Genomic DNA, 15,912 nt, shown 5'->3' on the forward strand with positions numbered 1-15,912 from the left:
ACGGTTGGGGCTCTACGTCCTTTTCTTTGCTAACCGTGCACTAATCTCGATGTCAATTTGGTACCTTTCAGTTAGACAGACACACACAAACTGCACCTTCACTTACCTCTACATACATTCAGAAAGTCCTGGTATCAGGGGGTGCCTACTATAGAAGATCCTCTATAGAAGTCTTTTCACTACAGGAAGAATAAAACAAAAAAGAAACTAGTAAAACCGATCTAGCCTCACAGGTTAATTCAAAATGATTGTGATGAATGACCTTTTTGATGCATGTTAAGCGAAAGCATCAAGTCGTTTGGCTAAATGCATGGCAGCTAATGAGGTGTATTACACACATGGGTATGATATATGTTTCCATACGTCTTAATGCCCTACGACTTGTAGCCATGCCACTTTGAAAAGGACGCCACGCATTCAGTTACCACCCCCCCCCTGGTTATTTTGCAACCAAAACAAAGCTCAATATTTTTCTGATTTTAAATGTCTGTGTGTTCCATCCAAACTCTGGGGATACATATCCAGAGTTTTTAGAAAAAAATTGAGCTAGGGTTTTCCAGGGGATTATTTCACTGAGGCGTCCAGGTGTTTCCTAGTGAGGTGGCTCTGGTCCTTACTGCTAAGGTTAAACAAAGTCACGGATTGATACGGATAGGTGATAGTGGAACATGAGAATGCTAAATGGTTTGGTATCCGAAACGCATCTGCCTGTGAAAAGACTATTGGCCTTGTTGTGTTAATAATTGTACAGTGGTATGATTTTTTTATTTGTTGGTTGTACACCACAGAGCGAGCTCAGTTCTGTTTCAGTTGAAGCCTCACGGGGAATGTTTGGGCAGCGGTTACCGATATTGCTGCAAGACAACAAAAAAGATTTACAATTTAAGTAATTTTGCCTCCTTTGTTTTTGATACAGAATCTCAATCCCAAATTTAAGCAATTTAACATTTGAGGGTAAAACATAACATTGTGCACTTAACAGTAAGCGTTTCTTCTTGCCTTTTCATGCGTATATCTGTAGATACTATCATAAGCTCTTAAACTGGTCTGAAGGTATATCTGATACATTAAATCATCATTACAATAAAGGATTTTGAGCTCTGTGTTGGAAAGATTGATCAGCCAATGAGAATGAGGTGTTGTGAACCCAACGGGTGCACGTGTGCATGAACGCTAAGTATGTTTGCATGCATATTGCAATGCATATTTGAAAGCATTTGTTTGTGAGTCGGGAAAAGGAAGTTCCGTTTATTACTTTGGCTTGCTGCTCGAACACAGTGTTTTATTGCTTGCAATTATTGGTTACCGCCATCCAAATATTCTTTGATGATGAAATCACCTGAACATTTTAAAGTTTAAATGTTCCAGGGGTTGACATGAAACAGAATTGTCCCAGCTGCTGGTGTACTCTGCATGTCGTTTTGAAGTTTTCAATGTGTCTCGTACCCCACTCCCATCCCCCCTCCCCCCACGGCTCAGGGTCCCATCTCACCCGGGTCTAATCTTGCAGGGTAACTTGTCATTTTCTCAGCAGCCACAGACTTGACGGTGGGCAAAATCTACGCTGCCATGATGATCATGGAATACTACCGGCAGAGCAAGACGAAAAAGCTGCAGGCCCTGCGAGAGGAACAGGTAGACTCCATCCCAGAGAAATTCCCAGATCGCAAAAAGACACCCGTCTCTCCTTTTGTACTCTCCCGCCTCCTGCCGGCCCCCCTATCGCTCCCACTGGCCCTTGGACCGAATTTTGCCTTTATTCTGCCGTCGACGGATTTAAACGCTTAAGAAACATGTCTTGTACATTTAAATCCAAACGAGGCTCCCAGTCACACTTCCAAACAAACCTTCACCTCCTTGGGTTTTCCTTCTCACCCTCCCTCGCTCTCAGTCTGTGCTGCGGCCTTAGTTAGCATGCTACTCAGATACAACGGCGTGCCTTTATTCCGACCGAAACCTCGCCGCTCTCTCGGCCAGCCTGGCGTTGCGTTTTGCACCCGGACGATGTTTGATTTCTCCAGCTGGCTGGCAACTTTTTCCGCTGCTTCTTCTTTTGTCCTTTCACCATGGGCTGTTTGCACATGGCGAGGAGGATTACGGCGTTGCCAAAGTTTACCAATGTGCAAATATCCTGTTTGTTGTTGTCGGTAATGTTCTGAGCAACGATGATGATACCACATGGCCTTACCTCTTTGTTCCCCGTCAGTGCTCTTCCCCCTCTTGTCGATGAATGCCTTTGCGATGCACTCGCTCCCGTTGTCGCCGTATTTTTTCGGATTCCACACTTTGGACGTGTGGGGAAACATCTCTCCACTCATAAGTCACCTCCAGTTGATCCAAAATTTGACGTCACGAAAAACAAAGTCATCTGTTTGCTCTGTCTTGACTGAGACAATGGTGTTTCCATTTGGCCGAACAAAGGAGTGCACTAGTGGATGGAGAGTATGTTTGTCTTTAATAAAAGCCTAAATACGGTACGTGTTGGAATGCGGCCATTCCATTGGACTGAATGGACGGGTCCACACAGGCTCTCTCAACATCAACAGTACACAAGGGCTTTAACCGGTCTGTGTGTCAGTCAGTCTGTTCCCATCTCCATCGAGCATCTTGTCTCCTCCTCTCTCTGCGCTCTGTGTCTTCCTAATGCGCAAACATTTTAAAGGAAGAATCCAACCCAAGACAAATCCAGGTTTCCCCATTTTTTAATGTTCAAATAACAATTTACAGTAGAGCTACAATGGAGCTTGATAGCAGAATATTTCTGAAACATCAGCTGCTCACATGACCTCCTTTGATTGGGGAAGTCACGGAAAGCACTGAGAAACTGACGAAAAGGCGCTTTTCCCTCTTCGCTCTGAATCTAAATCCTTCGCCTCGGTCTTTTCTCGAGATTGTCGTTTCACGCTTTCACTTTGGTTTTTAATCGGTGCTGAACGCCGTCTGACGGACAAATGGCTGAAATGCCAAACAGCGTCAAATCAAGTGGTGGATTTTTTCTTCAAGGCCTCATCGCTCGTTCTAGTCTCTCCTCCTCCTCTTCCTCTTCATCCTCCTCCTCCTCCTAGTCTTCTTGCCTCAGCTGTCCTTTTTCCGTGTATGTCTCGCTGTTCATCGTGTCTCAGGTACTTTGTCTGCTGTCTTCACCCTGTTGTGGAGTCTGCTGTCCCTCATCCCCGTCCTCCATGTCGTCTCTGTCCCTCTGATGCTCTCCCTTTATCTTTCCAGGAAGAGATGGGGGACCTTGACTTATCAAGCGCTCCCCATTTGGTCAATCCGGGTGGATTGTCACCAAGTTGCTCTAACCGAGATCCATTGTCTCCAGTCTGTTTGTCCATGAATCTGTCTGTCTTTCTGCCGTGGTGGTGGTTGGTGGGATGTTGAGTGGAGGTTCCTGTGACCAGTATGTAATCATTTTGGGACCATTCATTGATCCGTATGATGCTTCCTAAACATGCGCTATCAAAGCCGGTATATGCGTTGTGTGTTTGGTGTTCATGTTTTTCATCACGATCCATCTAAATATTATGTAAAGTGATATTTTTTTTAAGCCAGTGCCAAATCAGACTGTCAAGAGACAAACGCAAGCCATTTACCCCTGTGGCACGGGTAATGACCACTGGACAGGATGTAAAAAATACAATTGTTTAAGCTTCTCAGATAATTTCTGTTAAAAAGGAGGCAATAGAAGGTTTTCAGTAGACATTAAATACCCTCTGGCAGCTGTATTGTAGGACTAAAACACCTTGACCCAAAGTCCACAGTTGAATTAATTTTTCATATGCTTATAACAGCTACCAAGATGTTTTCATGCTCAGATAACGGTTTTTTTAAGGTAGCAAACCAAAGTTGCTTTAGGGCGGGGCTACACGCTGATTGACACTTCCCTACCAGAGATGTGGCGTCTCTTCGTCACTTTGTCGGGATTAAGATTCAGGAAACAACTGCAAAGCCTCCTTCACCAACCAAACAATGCCTGTTTCCAAAGCCATATGTTTGAGTTATACATATACTATACTATATTAGGTATAGTATATTTAAATTGTAGCCAGACAAGCTCCTGTCCAGCCGATCAGCCTGATGTCCCAGAGGAAGTTTGTCTGTCTGTGACCCGGCCTCGATCCATCTGCACTCATTTAGCATTCAGCCTAAAGCTTCCAGGCTGCTGAGGGACATGACAAAGGCTGTAGCAGTCATGAAGCGCTTTACCCCACTCCTGAGAGGACTCCATTACCCAGGATCCCCTGGGAAGAAAGCTGCCTGACCTCTGACCTGATGTAGGCAGAAGTTGTTTTTTTAATACAACCAGTTCAGGTTCAGTGGTCCTCTTCCCACAAAATGGCACATTACTCAAAATGTCTTGGCAGATGAAGGATCGCACCAATAGCCAAACTGTTATTTTTGAGTAAAATGTCTTTTTTGATGATGTGTTTCATGAGTTTTGTAAATTGGTCCAAGACCTATGATTTAACAGCAGTTGTACCTCAAATGCAAAGGTAGAAGTGCCCCTCGGACACAGATCTGAGATCAGCTTCCGTCACTGAACATCAAACCGAACTCATGTGAAAACCAGAAAACTCTGAAAACTCTGAAAGTTAGCCGTGCCCCTTTTTTAGATTTGCTTCTTCAGTGTGGCGAGCAGATCCCAGATCAGTAGTCTGGCAGGGACCTTTACCTCGGGTACCCACAGCCATGTGTTTGCCGATGGCGCCCCGTGTGGGTGCATGCTGCGAGTGCATCCTGTGTTTGTGTCCTGTGTCTGCCCCCTGAGTGTGCCTGATGCCAGCCTGCAGGCCATGTCGTGTATCTCACACAGAACCGAACGCCATTAATGTTTCAGCGCATGGAGCCCTCTGAGGGAGGGGGCACGGACGGCCAGGGGGGTCAGGGCCTCAACGGCCTCCCCAGCAACCAGCCAGACAACATCAACAGCGTGTGAGTAGTAGGGGCAGGGGGTAGGGAGGTATGCACACATTCATTCCAACTGTTGCCCCTGGGGTCAGTTTATTGGGGGCCTGAACTGGAGGATCGAATCTCTTTTGCTGTTCTAAGTGGTGACATGAAGCAAATATACAAAAAGAGGATCATTTAGACCCAACGTTGGTGCATTACTTAGTCAGTTTAAATATGGTGAGGCCATGTGTTTTATTTGAGCTAGTCGTGGTGATAAAGTTAGCACGTTAGCATGGTCAGAGGGAAAAAACCACGACACCGCAAAAAAAACTAAAATCAAAGTTGAGTTAAGTGTAAAAACTTAGCTAAGTAGTTTTGTTGCATGTGAAAATAAAAAGTCACTAACGATTCCTATTCGGAGAGATTTAACATTAGCTTTTAACATTTTGCTTAGTCAATGACATTGTGTGACTTCTGGTCAATGGCGGCGTTCTTTGGTTCCCTGGTCTTTCATCCCCCTGACTGACATGTGTGTGTGTGTGTGTGTGGACGCCAGACCGCCAGAGGGGGGCGTGACCGAGAGTCAATCGTGGGTGACGGCCAAAGCCCAGGAAATGTTCCAGAAGACGGGTAACTGGAGCCCCGACAGGCCGTACCCCGACGATCTCCACGACAACCGCCACAACCCGCAGGTATGATGAGCGCTGAACGCACCACGCCGTCACCACGGCAACGCAACTATTCCAGCCCAAACAGTGCCCTGCTCACGTGGACGGCACGCCAGTTATGGACAGTAGCAGATCAATAATCAATAAGCCTTCATGATTAAGTTTTGGAACTGGAAAACGCTGTTTCCGGGATTCATGCCGAAAACCCTCTGAAGAAAATCGGATTCAATCTATGCATTGGAAAATATCAATAAAAGCATTAGATGACAATCTGAGACCAAAGGTACCAAACAATTTAGTGACAGAACCATGATGTTCCCTACGGCACAATATCTATTTATAGCTTAAAACATATTTTTTAGTACAATTCAGGAACGTCATTTTTAGCAGTTTCCCGCATCCCATCCTGACCATTAGATAAAGCTGAAATGAATTTCAACCTGTAGAGATCTCCGAGCCCTCAACCGAGAAGGAAGGACCCCTCAAATAGCACTTAGCCGTAGCATTTGGCGTCTCTTGGCATCTCTTAACGCCTCTTGGCGTCTCTTGGCGTCTCTTGGCGGGCTTTTGGGGCACCGGGTCAAACCTACTGGTTTGATATGATCAATCAAAGAGCTCCAGCTGGAGGCCCTCTTCGAGGCCCTTTTTCCATATATCTGCAGTGCTGGATGTTGCTGCAGTGACTCCAGCGCATCAGACCACCGTGTCTCGTCTCACCCCCACCCCACCCCCACCCCACCTGACTACGTACAGAGATGTGTATGGATTTGGAATTGTGCTCTTGGAAAGGAACGAGGCTGTGATGGAGGTTTCATGCTGGGGGGGGGGGGGGTTACAGTTTACCCAAATGATCTTTATCCAATGATCTGGACACTGCAGAAATCCCTATTAGGTGATCCTGAACGGTGCAATAAGATGTGATGGCGCCCGGATGAATGGGTGCTTTCTGAGCCTGGTGCTCTGCAGCCGGACCCTTCTAGAGCTGATCCCCCCCCCCCCCTCTGAATGTTTTCACTTTTCAAACTGTTTAAACTGTTAATTAATGCAAATCACATTGATGTAGACACAAGACAAGAAAGTAACATAACTTCCCTGATACATCATTGAATTTGTTTCATATCCTTCACACCTTAGTTAGCGCCAACCCCCCCGGACCCCCCCACCCCCTGCGGACAGTGGTCACGCCCCCCCCCCCCTCTGGTTGTGTTTTACAGACGGTTGAGATGAGGGAGATGGGGCGGGACGGGTACTCCGACACTGAGCCCTATCACCCAATGGAAGGGCATGGGCGGACCCTCTCCATGCCCCGCCTCTCGGCAGACAACCAAGTGAGCACCTTCATCCCACCATCATCATCATCTCCAGCACCCCCCATCATCACCAGCACCACCCACCCACCCACCCCACCTTCCCTCCTCTCAGTGTGTCGGTTGGCAGTGAGGACAGAAGAAGTGCTTTTTTTTTTTAAATCGCTCTTTGCATCCTAAACACAGAAGAGAACTTTGAGTTTGAAATGACACGACAAAATACCCAGATTTATTTTTTCTGGTAAATTTTTATAAATACATTTATAAATTTGGATTTTATTTAGTTTTTGTCATTTCCTGAACGGGAAACATGGTTCACCTCCTCGGTTTTTGACAGGATGCAAAGAAGCACGAGACATAAACTAACCTGCACTGTCTGTCCGCCCCCCCCCCCCCCCCCCCGCCACCATCCCTCCATCCCTCTTCCCCCCCCCACCTCCACTCTAACCTGCACGCATCCATCAGCCGGCCCAGGGGGCGGGGGGCTGGATGCGTGTTCTAGATATGTGTGCACATGTAGTATCTAGAAGTAGCTCCTCACTCTGCTCCCCTGTTGCATTCCATTCAATCCTTGGTGTGGAAACTGAAGCCAGAGTGAGTCTCACAAACACACAACACGCATTAAGTGTGACGCGCACAAAGCATTGGAAAAAAAAAACAACACAACCACGCGGTAACCAAAGGTTCATAAACTGTTCGTTGCCTTCGTTGGGATCAACATAAAGACATCGTACTTGGCTTCTGGGATACATGTAAGGGGAGGGGGGGGGGGGGGGGCGTAGGAGGCTGAAAACATTGCATCCCAACGTCCAAAAAAGCTTTTTTTTCCTTGATATTTCTCATTGTCTCTCTGGAATAAGTCCGATCCTGAATGAAGCTGCGGTTGCTGCACTGCAAAGCGAATATTTAAACAGAGTCAGGAGATCATCCGAATAGTGAGTCAGAGACACAAAGACCCCATGAGTCCAAGAGGAAGGGGAATCGCTGGGAAGTGGCGGTTAGCGTCGAAATGGGCTTTTTTTCGGTTATTTATGTCGTGCACTTCAGAACTCATTTATGAAGATGACGGGGGGGGGGGGGGGGGCGTGTGACAGGGCCCCGCCCACTTTTCCCATGTCGGACTCACCATGAAACCTCTGGCTGCAGCTACACACACACACACACACTCGTTCATCCCATGCTCACACATGCCCCTCCATCCGCTCATGTTGCTCTCACTTTGGTATGTTGGTTACTCCATGGAGTGTCTTCGTATGAACATCTAGAGGAGGCGAGTGCAGAGGAGGTCATGTGAGGGTCATGTGTGTGTGACCAGAGCTCGTTGGGTCTTCGACAAATAGTTTATTTTCTCCAAATTGGAGAGTGGTCAATAAATTCACCACACCCAAGTAGTCCTGGCCCTAATGTGGTCCAAATGAGAGCAGCTCCAGATGAATGCAGACAGACAGCTGTGTAGAGAACGTCCTGTGTGTGTGTGTGTGTGTGTGTGTGTGTGTGTGTGTGTGTGTGTGTGTGTGTGTTGCATATCCAGTCTGTGTGTTACTCACTGCCTTCTAACACTGCTCTGCCTTACAGAGAGCTCATGCTGTTTCGGTAAGTGTGTGTCTGTCTGTGTGTGTGTGTGTGTGTGTGTGTGTGTGGACACATATTATATATATTATATTGTCGTTTCTCGCTCACTGGCACCTCCCTCCCTCCTGTGCCTGTGTGTGCTTAAATGAACTGGTTTCTCTCTCGTCTTCTCCCCCTTTCATCACTTTTCTTTGGTCCTTTTTTCCTTCTGTTTTTTCCTTTTCTTTCTTTAAACCTTTTTACGTTTTTGTTTCTCTTAAAAATGTACTTTTGTCACATAATCAAATCACCCCCTCATCACCTTTCCTCATTCCTTCTCTCCTTTGCTTGGGTCCTGGCGGCTATGCTATCTCGGGCCTATGCTCCTTGTGTGTGTGTGTGTTTGTGTGTGTGTGTGTGTGTGTGTGTGTGTCTGTGCTACACTGCCCTGCTCTACGTATCATCTCTGTGTTTGCCTGCTCTGCAGCGGAGGAGACACAGGCCTCGTGGAAATAACCTCAGTGTATGTAGACTCCCTCCCTCCCTCCCCCCCTCCCTCCCTCCCTCTCTCTCCCTCTCTCTCTCTCTCTTTCTGTCTCTCTCTCTCTGCTCGTGTTGAGGTCGCTCTGCTCTCCATTGTTTGTTTTTTGTGACGAGTCGTACCCCCCCCCCCTCCCCCCCCCCCCCCCCCCCCCAACCCCACATGCCCCTTGGGGTCTTGCTTGTATGCAGCTAGTGTGCGCAGGTGTGTTCCTCCGTGTGTGTTACCTGTGCGTCGTGCTCTGATCGGTCGGGTCAAACAGCATGGGCTGGACTGTTGGTCTGTCCGGGTGGGGGGGGTGGAGGGGGGGACAGGGGGGGTCAGCGGCGTGCCGGCATGTCATCAGACACGCATGACGTTGAAGAGCTGAGTCTCGCCACGAATGTGATGGAGATGAAGAGTTGGCTGTGACATCATTGAATTTTTGCAGTTAAATCTTTTGCAGTTGAATATTTTAATGTTGAAAAACATTCAGATACATCATTTCAATGCATAAATATTCAGTGCTAGAAATCCGATGACACAGATGTACTTCCATAAAAGATGCGGAAATAGTAGAACATTAAGAACACAGTACGTGGTGTATTATGGTATCAAACATTTTTCTCCATGTTAAAAACATGGCAAAGCGATGTTTCTGTCTAGGACAAAAAGTTAGCAGAACTAATACCGTTTCACCCTTTTTCACTTTTGCTTGTTTTCTTCACGTCAAAAGTAAAGTTTCATAGGAAGTAAATGTAGACGAGTGACAGCTGGACAACTTGTTAACAAAAGCTCATCCTGTGGGATTTTGCTGCTGGGTTCTTGCAGAGTAAAGTTATGGAATTTAATTTGACCTTTTCCACATGGCTGCCATATTTCATTCATGTCGTTCTCTATCATTTTGCTCATTAAATATTACCTGTATGAATCCAAGACAAGAATAGAAAAACACATCTAATACTATTTCAATTATTTTCTAATGAGCAGAATAAGAAAGTGACATTGATATAAATTAAATTGGAAAGTTGAGTAGGATCATGTTTGTACATTAATCCAGATGTGATTCGAACCTCCTAATCAGCTGTTGCACCCTTCTGTTGTGTTAATGCAGCAGAATGTTCACCCTGCTCTGAATTCATGTTACTTCCTGTTAAAACCCACAATAATCTGAAAAGTTTAAAGTGAGACTTTCTGTTTTGGAATCAACTTTTCCTTTGTGATCATCTGCCTGTCTGACGATGCAGCTCCGTTTGAAAGGGAGCTTCCCGGCCCGTCTACATGCAAAATGGCCGCCGTGTTGCAGTCGGTGCATGCGAGGCATGCTTCCTGCGCCTCTGCTTCTTGCTTGCTCTCTGCCTCTCGAGCCCCTTTCCTCTCTTCCTGTCAGTTCCACGCCACCGAGGAGCATGTTTTTAAATGTGCTTGTCAGGGACGTCAGGTAGTGCTTCCAATACATATCATTTGAAGTCAAAAAGGAGTTTTCTTCAAAATAAAAAGCAACAAAGCGAACAAAGTGGTTAACAACTGTCCCACTGAACAAAGGGTTGTTTGGGACTGCTGTTCGACTCACACGCACAGCGACGCACAAACGCAACCACATGCAGCTCAGCTCAGAAGGCTTCAAATCTCACTTGCTGTCTTCTTCCCTCATCACCTCCTCTCCTACCTTGTGTGTCCCCCCCCCCCCCCCCCTCCTCCCCCGTCTCCGCCACAGACCATCACCGACACCAGCCCCATGCGGCGCTCCACCTCCAGCCTGGTCCACGGGCGCACGGGCCGGGGCGTGAGGCTGGACGACTACTCCCTCGAGAGGGTGGTGTCCGAGGAGGGGAGGCACGGGGGAGGCCGCAGACACAGGGACCGGAGCCAGCGCGCCTCGCAGCGCTCGCTCACCCGCTACACCGACGCCGACACGGGTGAGTCGCTCGGAGCCCACGCCGCCCTGCTGCAGCGCCGCGACGCCCTCGAAGGGGTAATTGATAGGAAGCAGCAGTGGAATCATTGGCGGCCTCAAAACAAGGCAGCAACCTTTCAAACCTTATATATATATTTATATATATAATTTCCAACACACCATTGGCGTCAGACATCAGGTGGCGATGTAGACCGCGTTGCTTCGCAGTCGGGAGCGATCGGTGCATTCGTCCAGGTGAGTTGTCGTCGACTTCACTATATTGCGTGCGCAATAGGAGTCAGGAGTCCTTGAGAAGATAACTGTCCACTTGGTCACTAATTGGGAATGCAAATCGTGTGCTTCAGCCTCCTCTCAGTCCTCTTCATAACTGGAGAGCGCTCTGATCTGCTGCCGAGGACTCTCAGCGCCCGATGATTTCAACTAGTTGGCTTTGCTCTACATTTGCCTGCGTGTAAAGCAGGATTTTGGTGTTGGTTAAAAGTGGAGTTGTTGTTTAACGTGTAAACTGAGGCGTCTCCTTGCCAGGTCTGGGCACAGATCTCAGCACCACCACGCAGTCGGGCGACCTCCCACCCAAGGAGCACGAGAGGGACCGCGGCCGCACCAAGGACCGGCGCCACCACCACCACCACCACCACCACCACCACGGCTCCGTGGACAAGGAGCGCTACGGCCCCGAGAGGCACGACTACCCACACCGGCCCCCCCACGACCGCCACTGGTCCCGCTCCCCCAGCGACGGGACCGACGGGCGGGGACCCCGACAGGTGGGCTCCAACGACACCGAGGCGGCACCTTTGTGTCAAGCTTTCACCCGGGTGGGGGGGGGGGCGGATAGCTTAGGCCTCGGCACAGAGAGTAGAGCTTGACATCTTTTGCACTTTGCACACACCTTCTTATGGATATCAATCTCTCCTTTTTCTGTTATGCTTTTTTCTTTATCACTGTTTCTCTGTCCTTCGATGTGACGTGTGGCTTCTTGGTGTAAATTGTTTGCCTCATCGCTGTGTTTCTGGATGGTGTTTATCTGTCTCTCTCTCTGCTGTGGTCTGGATGTTGTTGTTGTTGTTGTTGTGGTGCGTTTTGATTTTCCTTGTTTACATTTTGCTGTAGGGCAGTAGCTCGGTGAGCGGCAGCCCGGTGCCGTCCACCTCGGGGACCAGCACTCCGCGGAGAGGCCGTCGCCAGCTGCCCCAGACCCCCGCCGTCCCCCGCCCGCATGTCACCTACTCCCCCACTGTCCGCAAGCCCAGCTACGGCCCCCCCGGGGGGACGGGCCGGCTGCGCTCGCCCTCCCCCCGCCACTTCTCCCCGCCAGACCACGACCGGGGCTACCACCACCGACCCCCGTCGCGCCAAGCCTCCCCCCACCACGGGGGCTCCTCGTCCCGGCACGGCTCGCCGCGCTCCCCTCGGCACCAGTCCCCGCGCTCGCCCCCCCACGGCTCGCCCAGGTCACCTCACCGGGGCCGCTGGAGCGGGCCCCCGCCCGGGGACAGCCTGGAGGGGGACGGCCCGTTCTACGAGCGCGACTACGAGTACGAGCGGCACCACGAGCCCCCCGCCTACGAGCAGAGCCTCTCCCACGGCAACCCCCACCCACACGGGGGAAACCCTCACCCGCGCTCCCCCAGGACTGCCCGCCAGGGGCCCACTCCGCCCCCGCACCCGCATCCACGCAGGGTGCCCAACGGCTACCGCTCGTCCTCCCCATCGCCGCATCGGCGGGGGCCGCCCGGAGCACCCCCCCATCCCCACCATCGGCCCCCGCATCCCCGAGGGCCCCGCAAGGGTCTGCACGAACCTTTCAGTGAGACGGACGAGGACGACTGGTGCTAGCGACCACGTGGGGGGGGGGGGATGAGGGCGGAGACGAGGAGACCGGCGCTCTGGCCTTGGATGAGTAGACTTTTCGTAAAGCAGAGGTGGTAAGAAATGTCGGAGGGGGGCGTACGCCCTCCAAACCCCCTACACTCACCCCGCGGACTCTAAAGGAGAGGAATCGGGTGCAGGGCGAGGGGGGGGGGGGGGGGGCTGCTATTAGCCTTTCACACAATTTTGTGTAGGACTCAAATTAAGTGATGGAGTGACGTGGATAAACATGAAAAAGAGACCGCCAAGAACACCTCTCTCAGAACTACACTTCCCAGAATGCTATGCCTGACCAGCAAGGCCGGGCTGAAGGAGGGAGAGGGAGACCCAGGGAGGAGCGCGCGAGGCGGGCCGGGGCGGCCGCGGGCCTCGAGGCCCGATAGCGCTTCTCTCGCACGCGGCGCGTGATTGGCTTAGTTTCGTCAGACGGCGCCGGCGGTCCGCTCTTGCAAAAAGCCAGAAAAACGAGTCGGGACACAGCGTCCCCAGCGGCGACTCGGACAGATATGTTCAAAGAAAAATGATTTAACACAAAGCCAGGACCCCCTAACCCTTACATGCCAAGCTATGCCTCCAGAAAATCAAACTTGAACAATGAAGAACAAAAACTTTACCTGACAAACAATGAAAAGAAAAAAAGGGAGAACAACCACTTTATCTTCAACCTTTTTCCAAGGGACAGAACCAGGAAGCTCCGCCTATACTGCAAAAACCAGCCAATCACAGCGCTGGCTGATATTCGATGAGTTTTATCATCTCTGTTTACTGTTAAAGACTCACTTAATGCTGGAGGAACCGGTGTGACATCACTTCCTGTCCAGCGGTGGCGGTAGTGCATGGGAGGGAGGGGAGCAGGGGGGCGGGGCACGTGCACGCTCACTTCCTGTTCGAGGGCGCAATGGCGGTGGGCGTCTGGTAGCTCGAGAAGCGAGTTGAACACTTGGCCGAGCCCCTTCCCGACAGGAAATGACATCACACGGTTGAGCGGGGCGGAGGACAGGAAACCAGGGACGGGGAAAAAGACTAATTTCTTCAGAGTTTCGTCGATTACTTCTCCTTCTTGTTCTTCTTCGGACATTGGAGCTTGGTTCTTCTGTTGCATTCGCTCAGCCTCCGTTTGATCTTTTTTGGAGTCCAAAATTTGATGGAAGCCTGCATGATCGATTAAATACATACTAGAGAGTAAATCTAACTGGTGTGGGTGGGGCCTGGGGGCTTTATAGGAAACTTTGCTTTTAGGTTTACAGAAGAAGTCCTCTTCTTTCACTCTCTCTCTCTCTCTCTCTCTCTCTCCTCAAGCGAAACTTTCATTTACGTTTAGTCTTTAGCCGAAAACAGGCTCTGACGTTCGGCCATTTTGTCCGATGAAAAGCTACGACTTGTTAAAAAGAGACGCTGCGGTTCGACGTCGAGAGAAAGAGCCGAGAGAGGCGGACTTCCACCACACTTGGTTTGTTATTGTTAATGATGATAGTCTTACGAATAATGATATCTATGTCAATGCAAAATGATGATGACAATGATGATGCTGATTGATGAAACTGTTGCTGTAGATTTGTTGTCATGCTATTTGGAGTTTTAGGTATGCTATGTCCATCTTTACATCCGTTATGTTTATGATGCCTTCAGGCGACCTGTCGCGGCTCGGGAAAACTCACTCAGCGGCGTTGCGCGTTGTAACGCAACTCTTAAGACTCTCTCTTCAGAACGGGGGGGGGGGGGGGAGGGAAACTCGCAGTTATTCACCGGGGGGGTCAGTGCTCAAGCCAACCCAAAGATCAATCAAGAAATAATCACCTCGTTGAGAGGGAAGCGTTGGGGGGGAGGGGGGGGGGGCGGGTAAGAGTCTCCAGACAAGCCCAGGTTGCCGGCAGTGACAGCGCGGTGTTGGTGGTGCAGTTGTTTGGTGTCAGTGTCACGTGGCGGTGTTCTCTTGTCTTTATTTTCGTCGCCACCAGGGGGCAGTTATCAGCGCACATTATCCGCCCTTCTGCCTTCCCCCCCCCCCCTTCTGCAGGACAGCCTCCGGGCCGCATCCGGTCCAGATCCAGACCTGGAATGAGACCTTTTCTTGTGCCCGTCTCTTATATCTTTGTAAGACATAAATAAGGACTGAAGTCCAGTCCCGGTCAGAGGACACCTGGATGCGGCCTGAGAGACGCCATATCTGTCCGTCTGTCTGTGCCGATGCTGACCCGTCGGACCCCTTCGCTCAGGTCTGGATAACCAGAGAACAGCCACAACACCCGCCATCCAGTCACACGAGGTCCTCTGCCAAAAACCCCACATTGGTATCCACGCCCCCCCCCCACACACAGACCTTTTCTTCCTTCTCTCCATCTGCTTCCACATCTCTTCTTTCGGCTTGGGAGACACATTGCAGGACACTTAGGACTAATAATTTCATCCTCATTGTTATGAGGGACAGCTTTTATTGAATATTTTATTGAATCGATAAAGTATAGATAAGTATAGATAATAGATAGAATACGCTAGTAGTAGGTACGGATAACAGAGTTTAAATAGAGTTTCAGATATTTATTTGTTTCAGGCTCATGACACGGTGGACGATCTCGCTACTTGAGATCTTGCGCTGTTTTCTTCACAGACGCTTTACGGCCCCCCCGCCCTCGTGTTTTGACTCTATGCAGGCCTCATAAGCGTCCTCGCCCTTTTTAGCTTGGGGGGGGGGGGCTGCAGCGCTGCGGTAGGGGTAAGGAGACCAATGAAGCGGCAGGTTGGGTCTTTGTCGTGTCCCCTTTGTCCAGATCACCACGTTCCATCCCCATGTTTCCTCTCCTCTCCCGACATGCGTTGCCTCCAGACCTGGTAGTCGAGTATAGCGTAGGTGAAGAGGGGGGGGGGGGTCGGGGGTTTAGGGGGTGAGGGGGTTGCGGGGCAGGGCCCTTTGCTTTTGTCGATTGTTGGTTGGTTCGACCCGCCCCCCCCTTGCAGAGCCACAGTGCCTTCTGTATCAGAGTCACATTCCCCACGCTCGCCCGTATTCACCCTCGACCCTTTAGCCACCCCCCCCCCCCCTTTACCCTCTGTAGTCGAGGTCGACCGCACTACGCCTTAAAAGTCCCTGCGGCCCCCCCCGCGTTAGCAACGAGACGGGGAGATCGGCGACATACGAGTGAGGGAGGAAGCCAAGAGGCTGAAAATCAAAGTCGCATCCGGTAAAAA

General features: G+C 50.1%; 1 protein-coding gene across 13 annotated transcripts in view; it reads left to right on the forward strand.

The window, feature by feature from the left end:
* cacna1ab (calcium channel, voltage-dependent, P/Q type, alpha 1A subunit, b) overlaps window positions 1-14,451 on the forward strand; it is an 82,941-nt gene extending 68,490 nt beyond the window's left edge. For 3 of the 13 annotated variants that reach the window (XM_062564289.1, XM_062564290.1, XM_062564292.1), the window contains exons 42-50: window positions 1,532-1,635; window positions 4,814-4,932; window positions 5,447-5,582; window positions 6,773-6,886; window positions 8,441-8,458; window positions 8,904-8,939; window positions 10,654-10,855; window positions 11,380-11,621; window positions 11,968-14,451. In XM_062564289.1, coding sequence (XP_062420273.1) covers window positions 1,532-1,635; window positions 4,814-4,932; window positions 5,447-5,582; window positions 6,773-6,886; window positions 8,441-8,458; window positions 8,904-8,939; window positions 10,654-10,855; window positions 11,380-11,621; window positions 11,968-12,693 — 1,697 coding nt within the window. In that variant the 3' untranslated portion in view covers window positions 12,694-14,451. The remainder of the gene's footprint in view (window positions 1-1,531; window positions 1,636-4,813; window positions 4,933-5,446; window positions 5,583-6,772; window positions 6,887-8,440; window positions 8,459-8,903; window positions 8,940-10,653; window positions 10,856-11,379; window positions 11,622-11,967) is intronic. The other 10 variants (XM_062564293.1, XM_062564296.1, XM_062564297.1 and 7 more) reach the window with 10 other exon arrangements.
* The last annotated feature ends 1,461 nt before the right edge of the window (window positions 14,452-15,912 follow it).

This window comes from Pungitius pungitius, chromosome 9 (genome assembly GCF_949316345.1).
Source record: "Pungitius pungitius chromosome 9, fPunPun2.1, whole genome shotgun sequence".
In the NCBI taxonomy this organism is placed as follows: domain Eukaryota; kingdom Metazoa; phylum Chordata; class Actinopteri; order Perciformes; family Gasterosteidae; genus Pungitius; species Pungitius pungitius.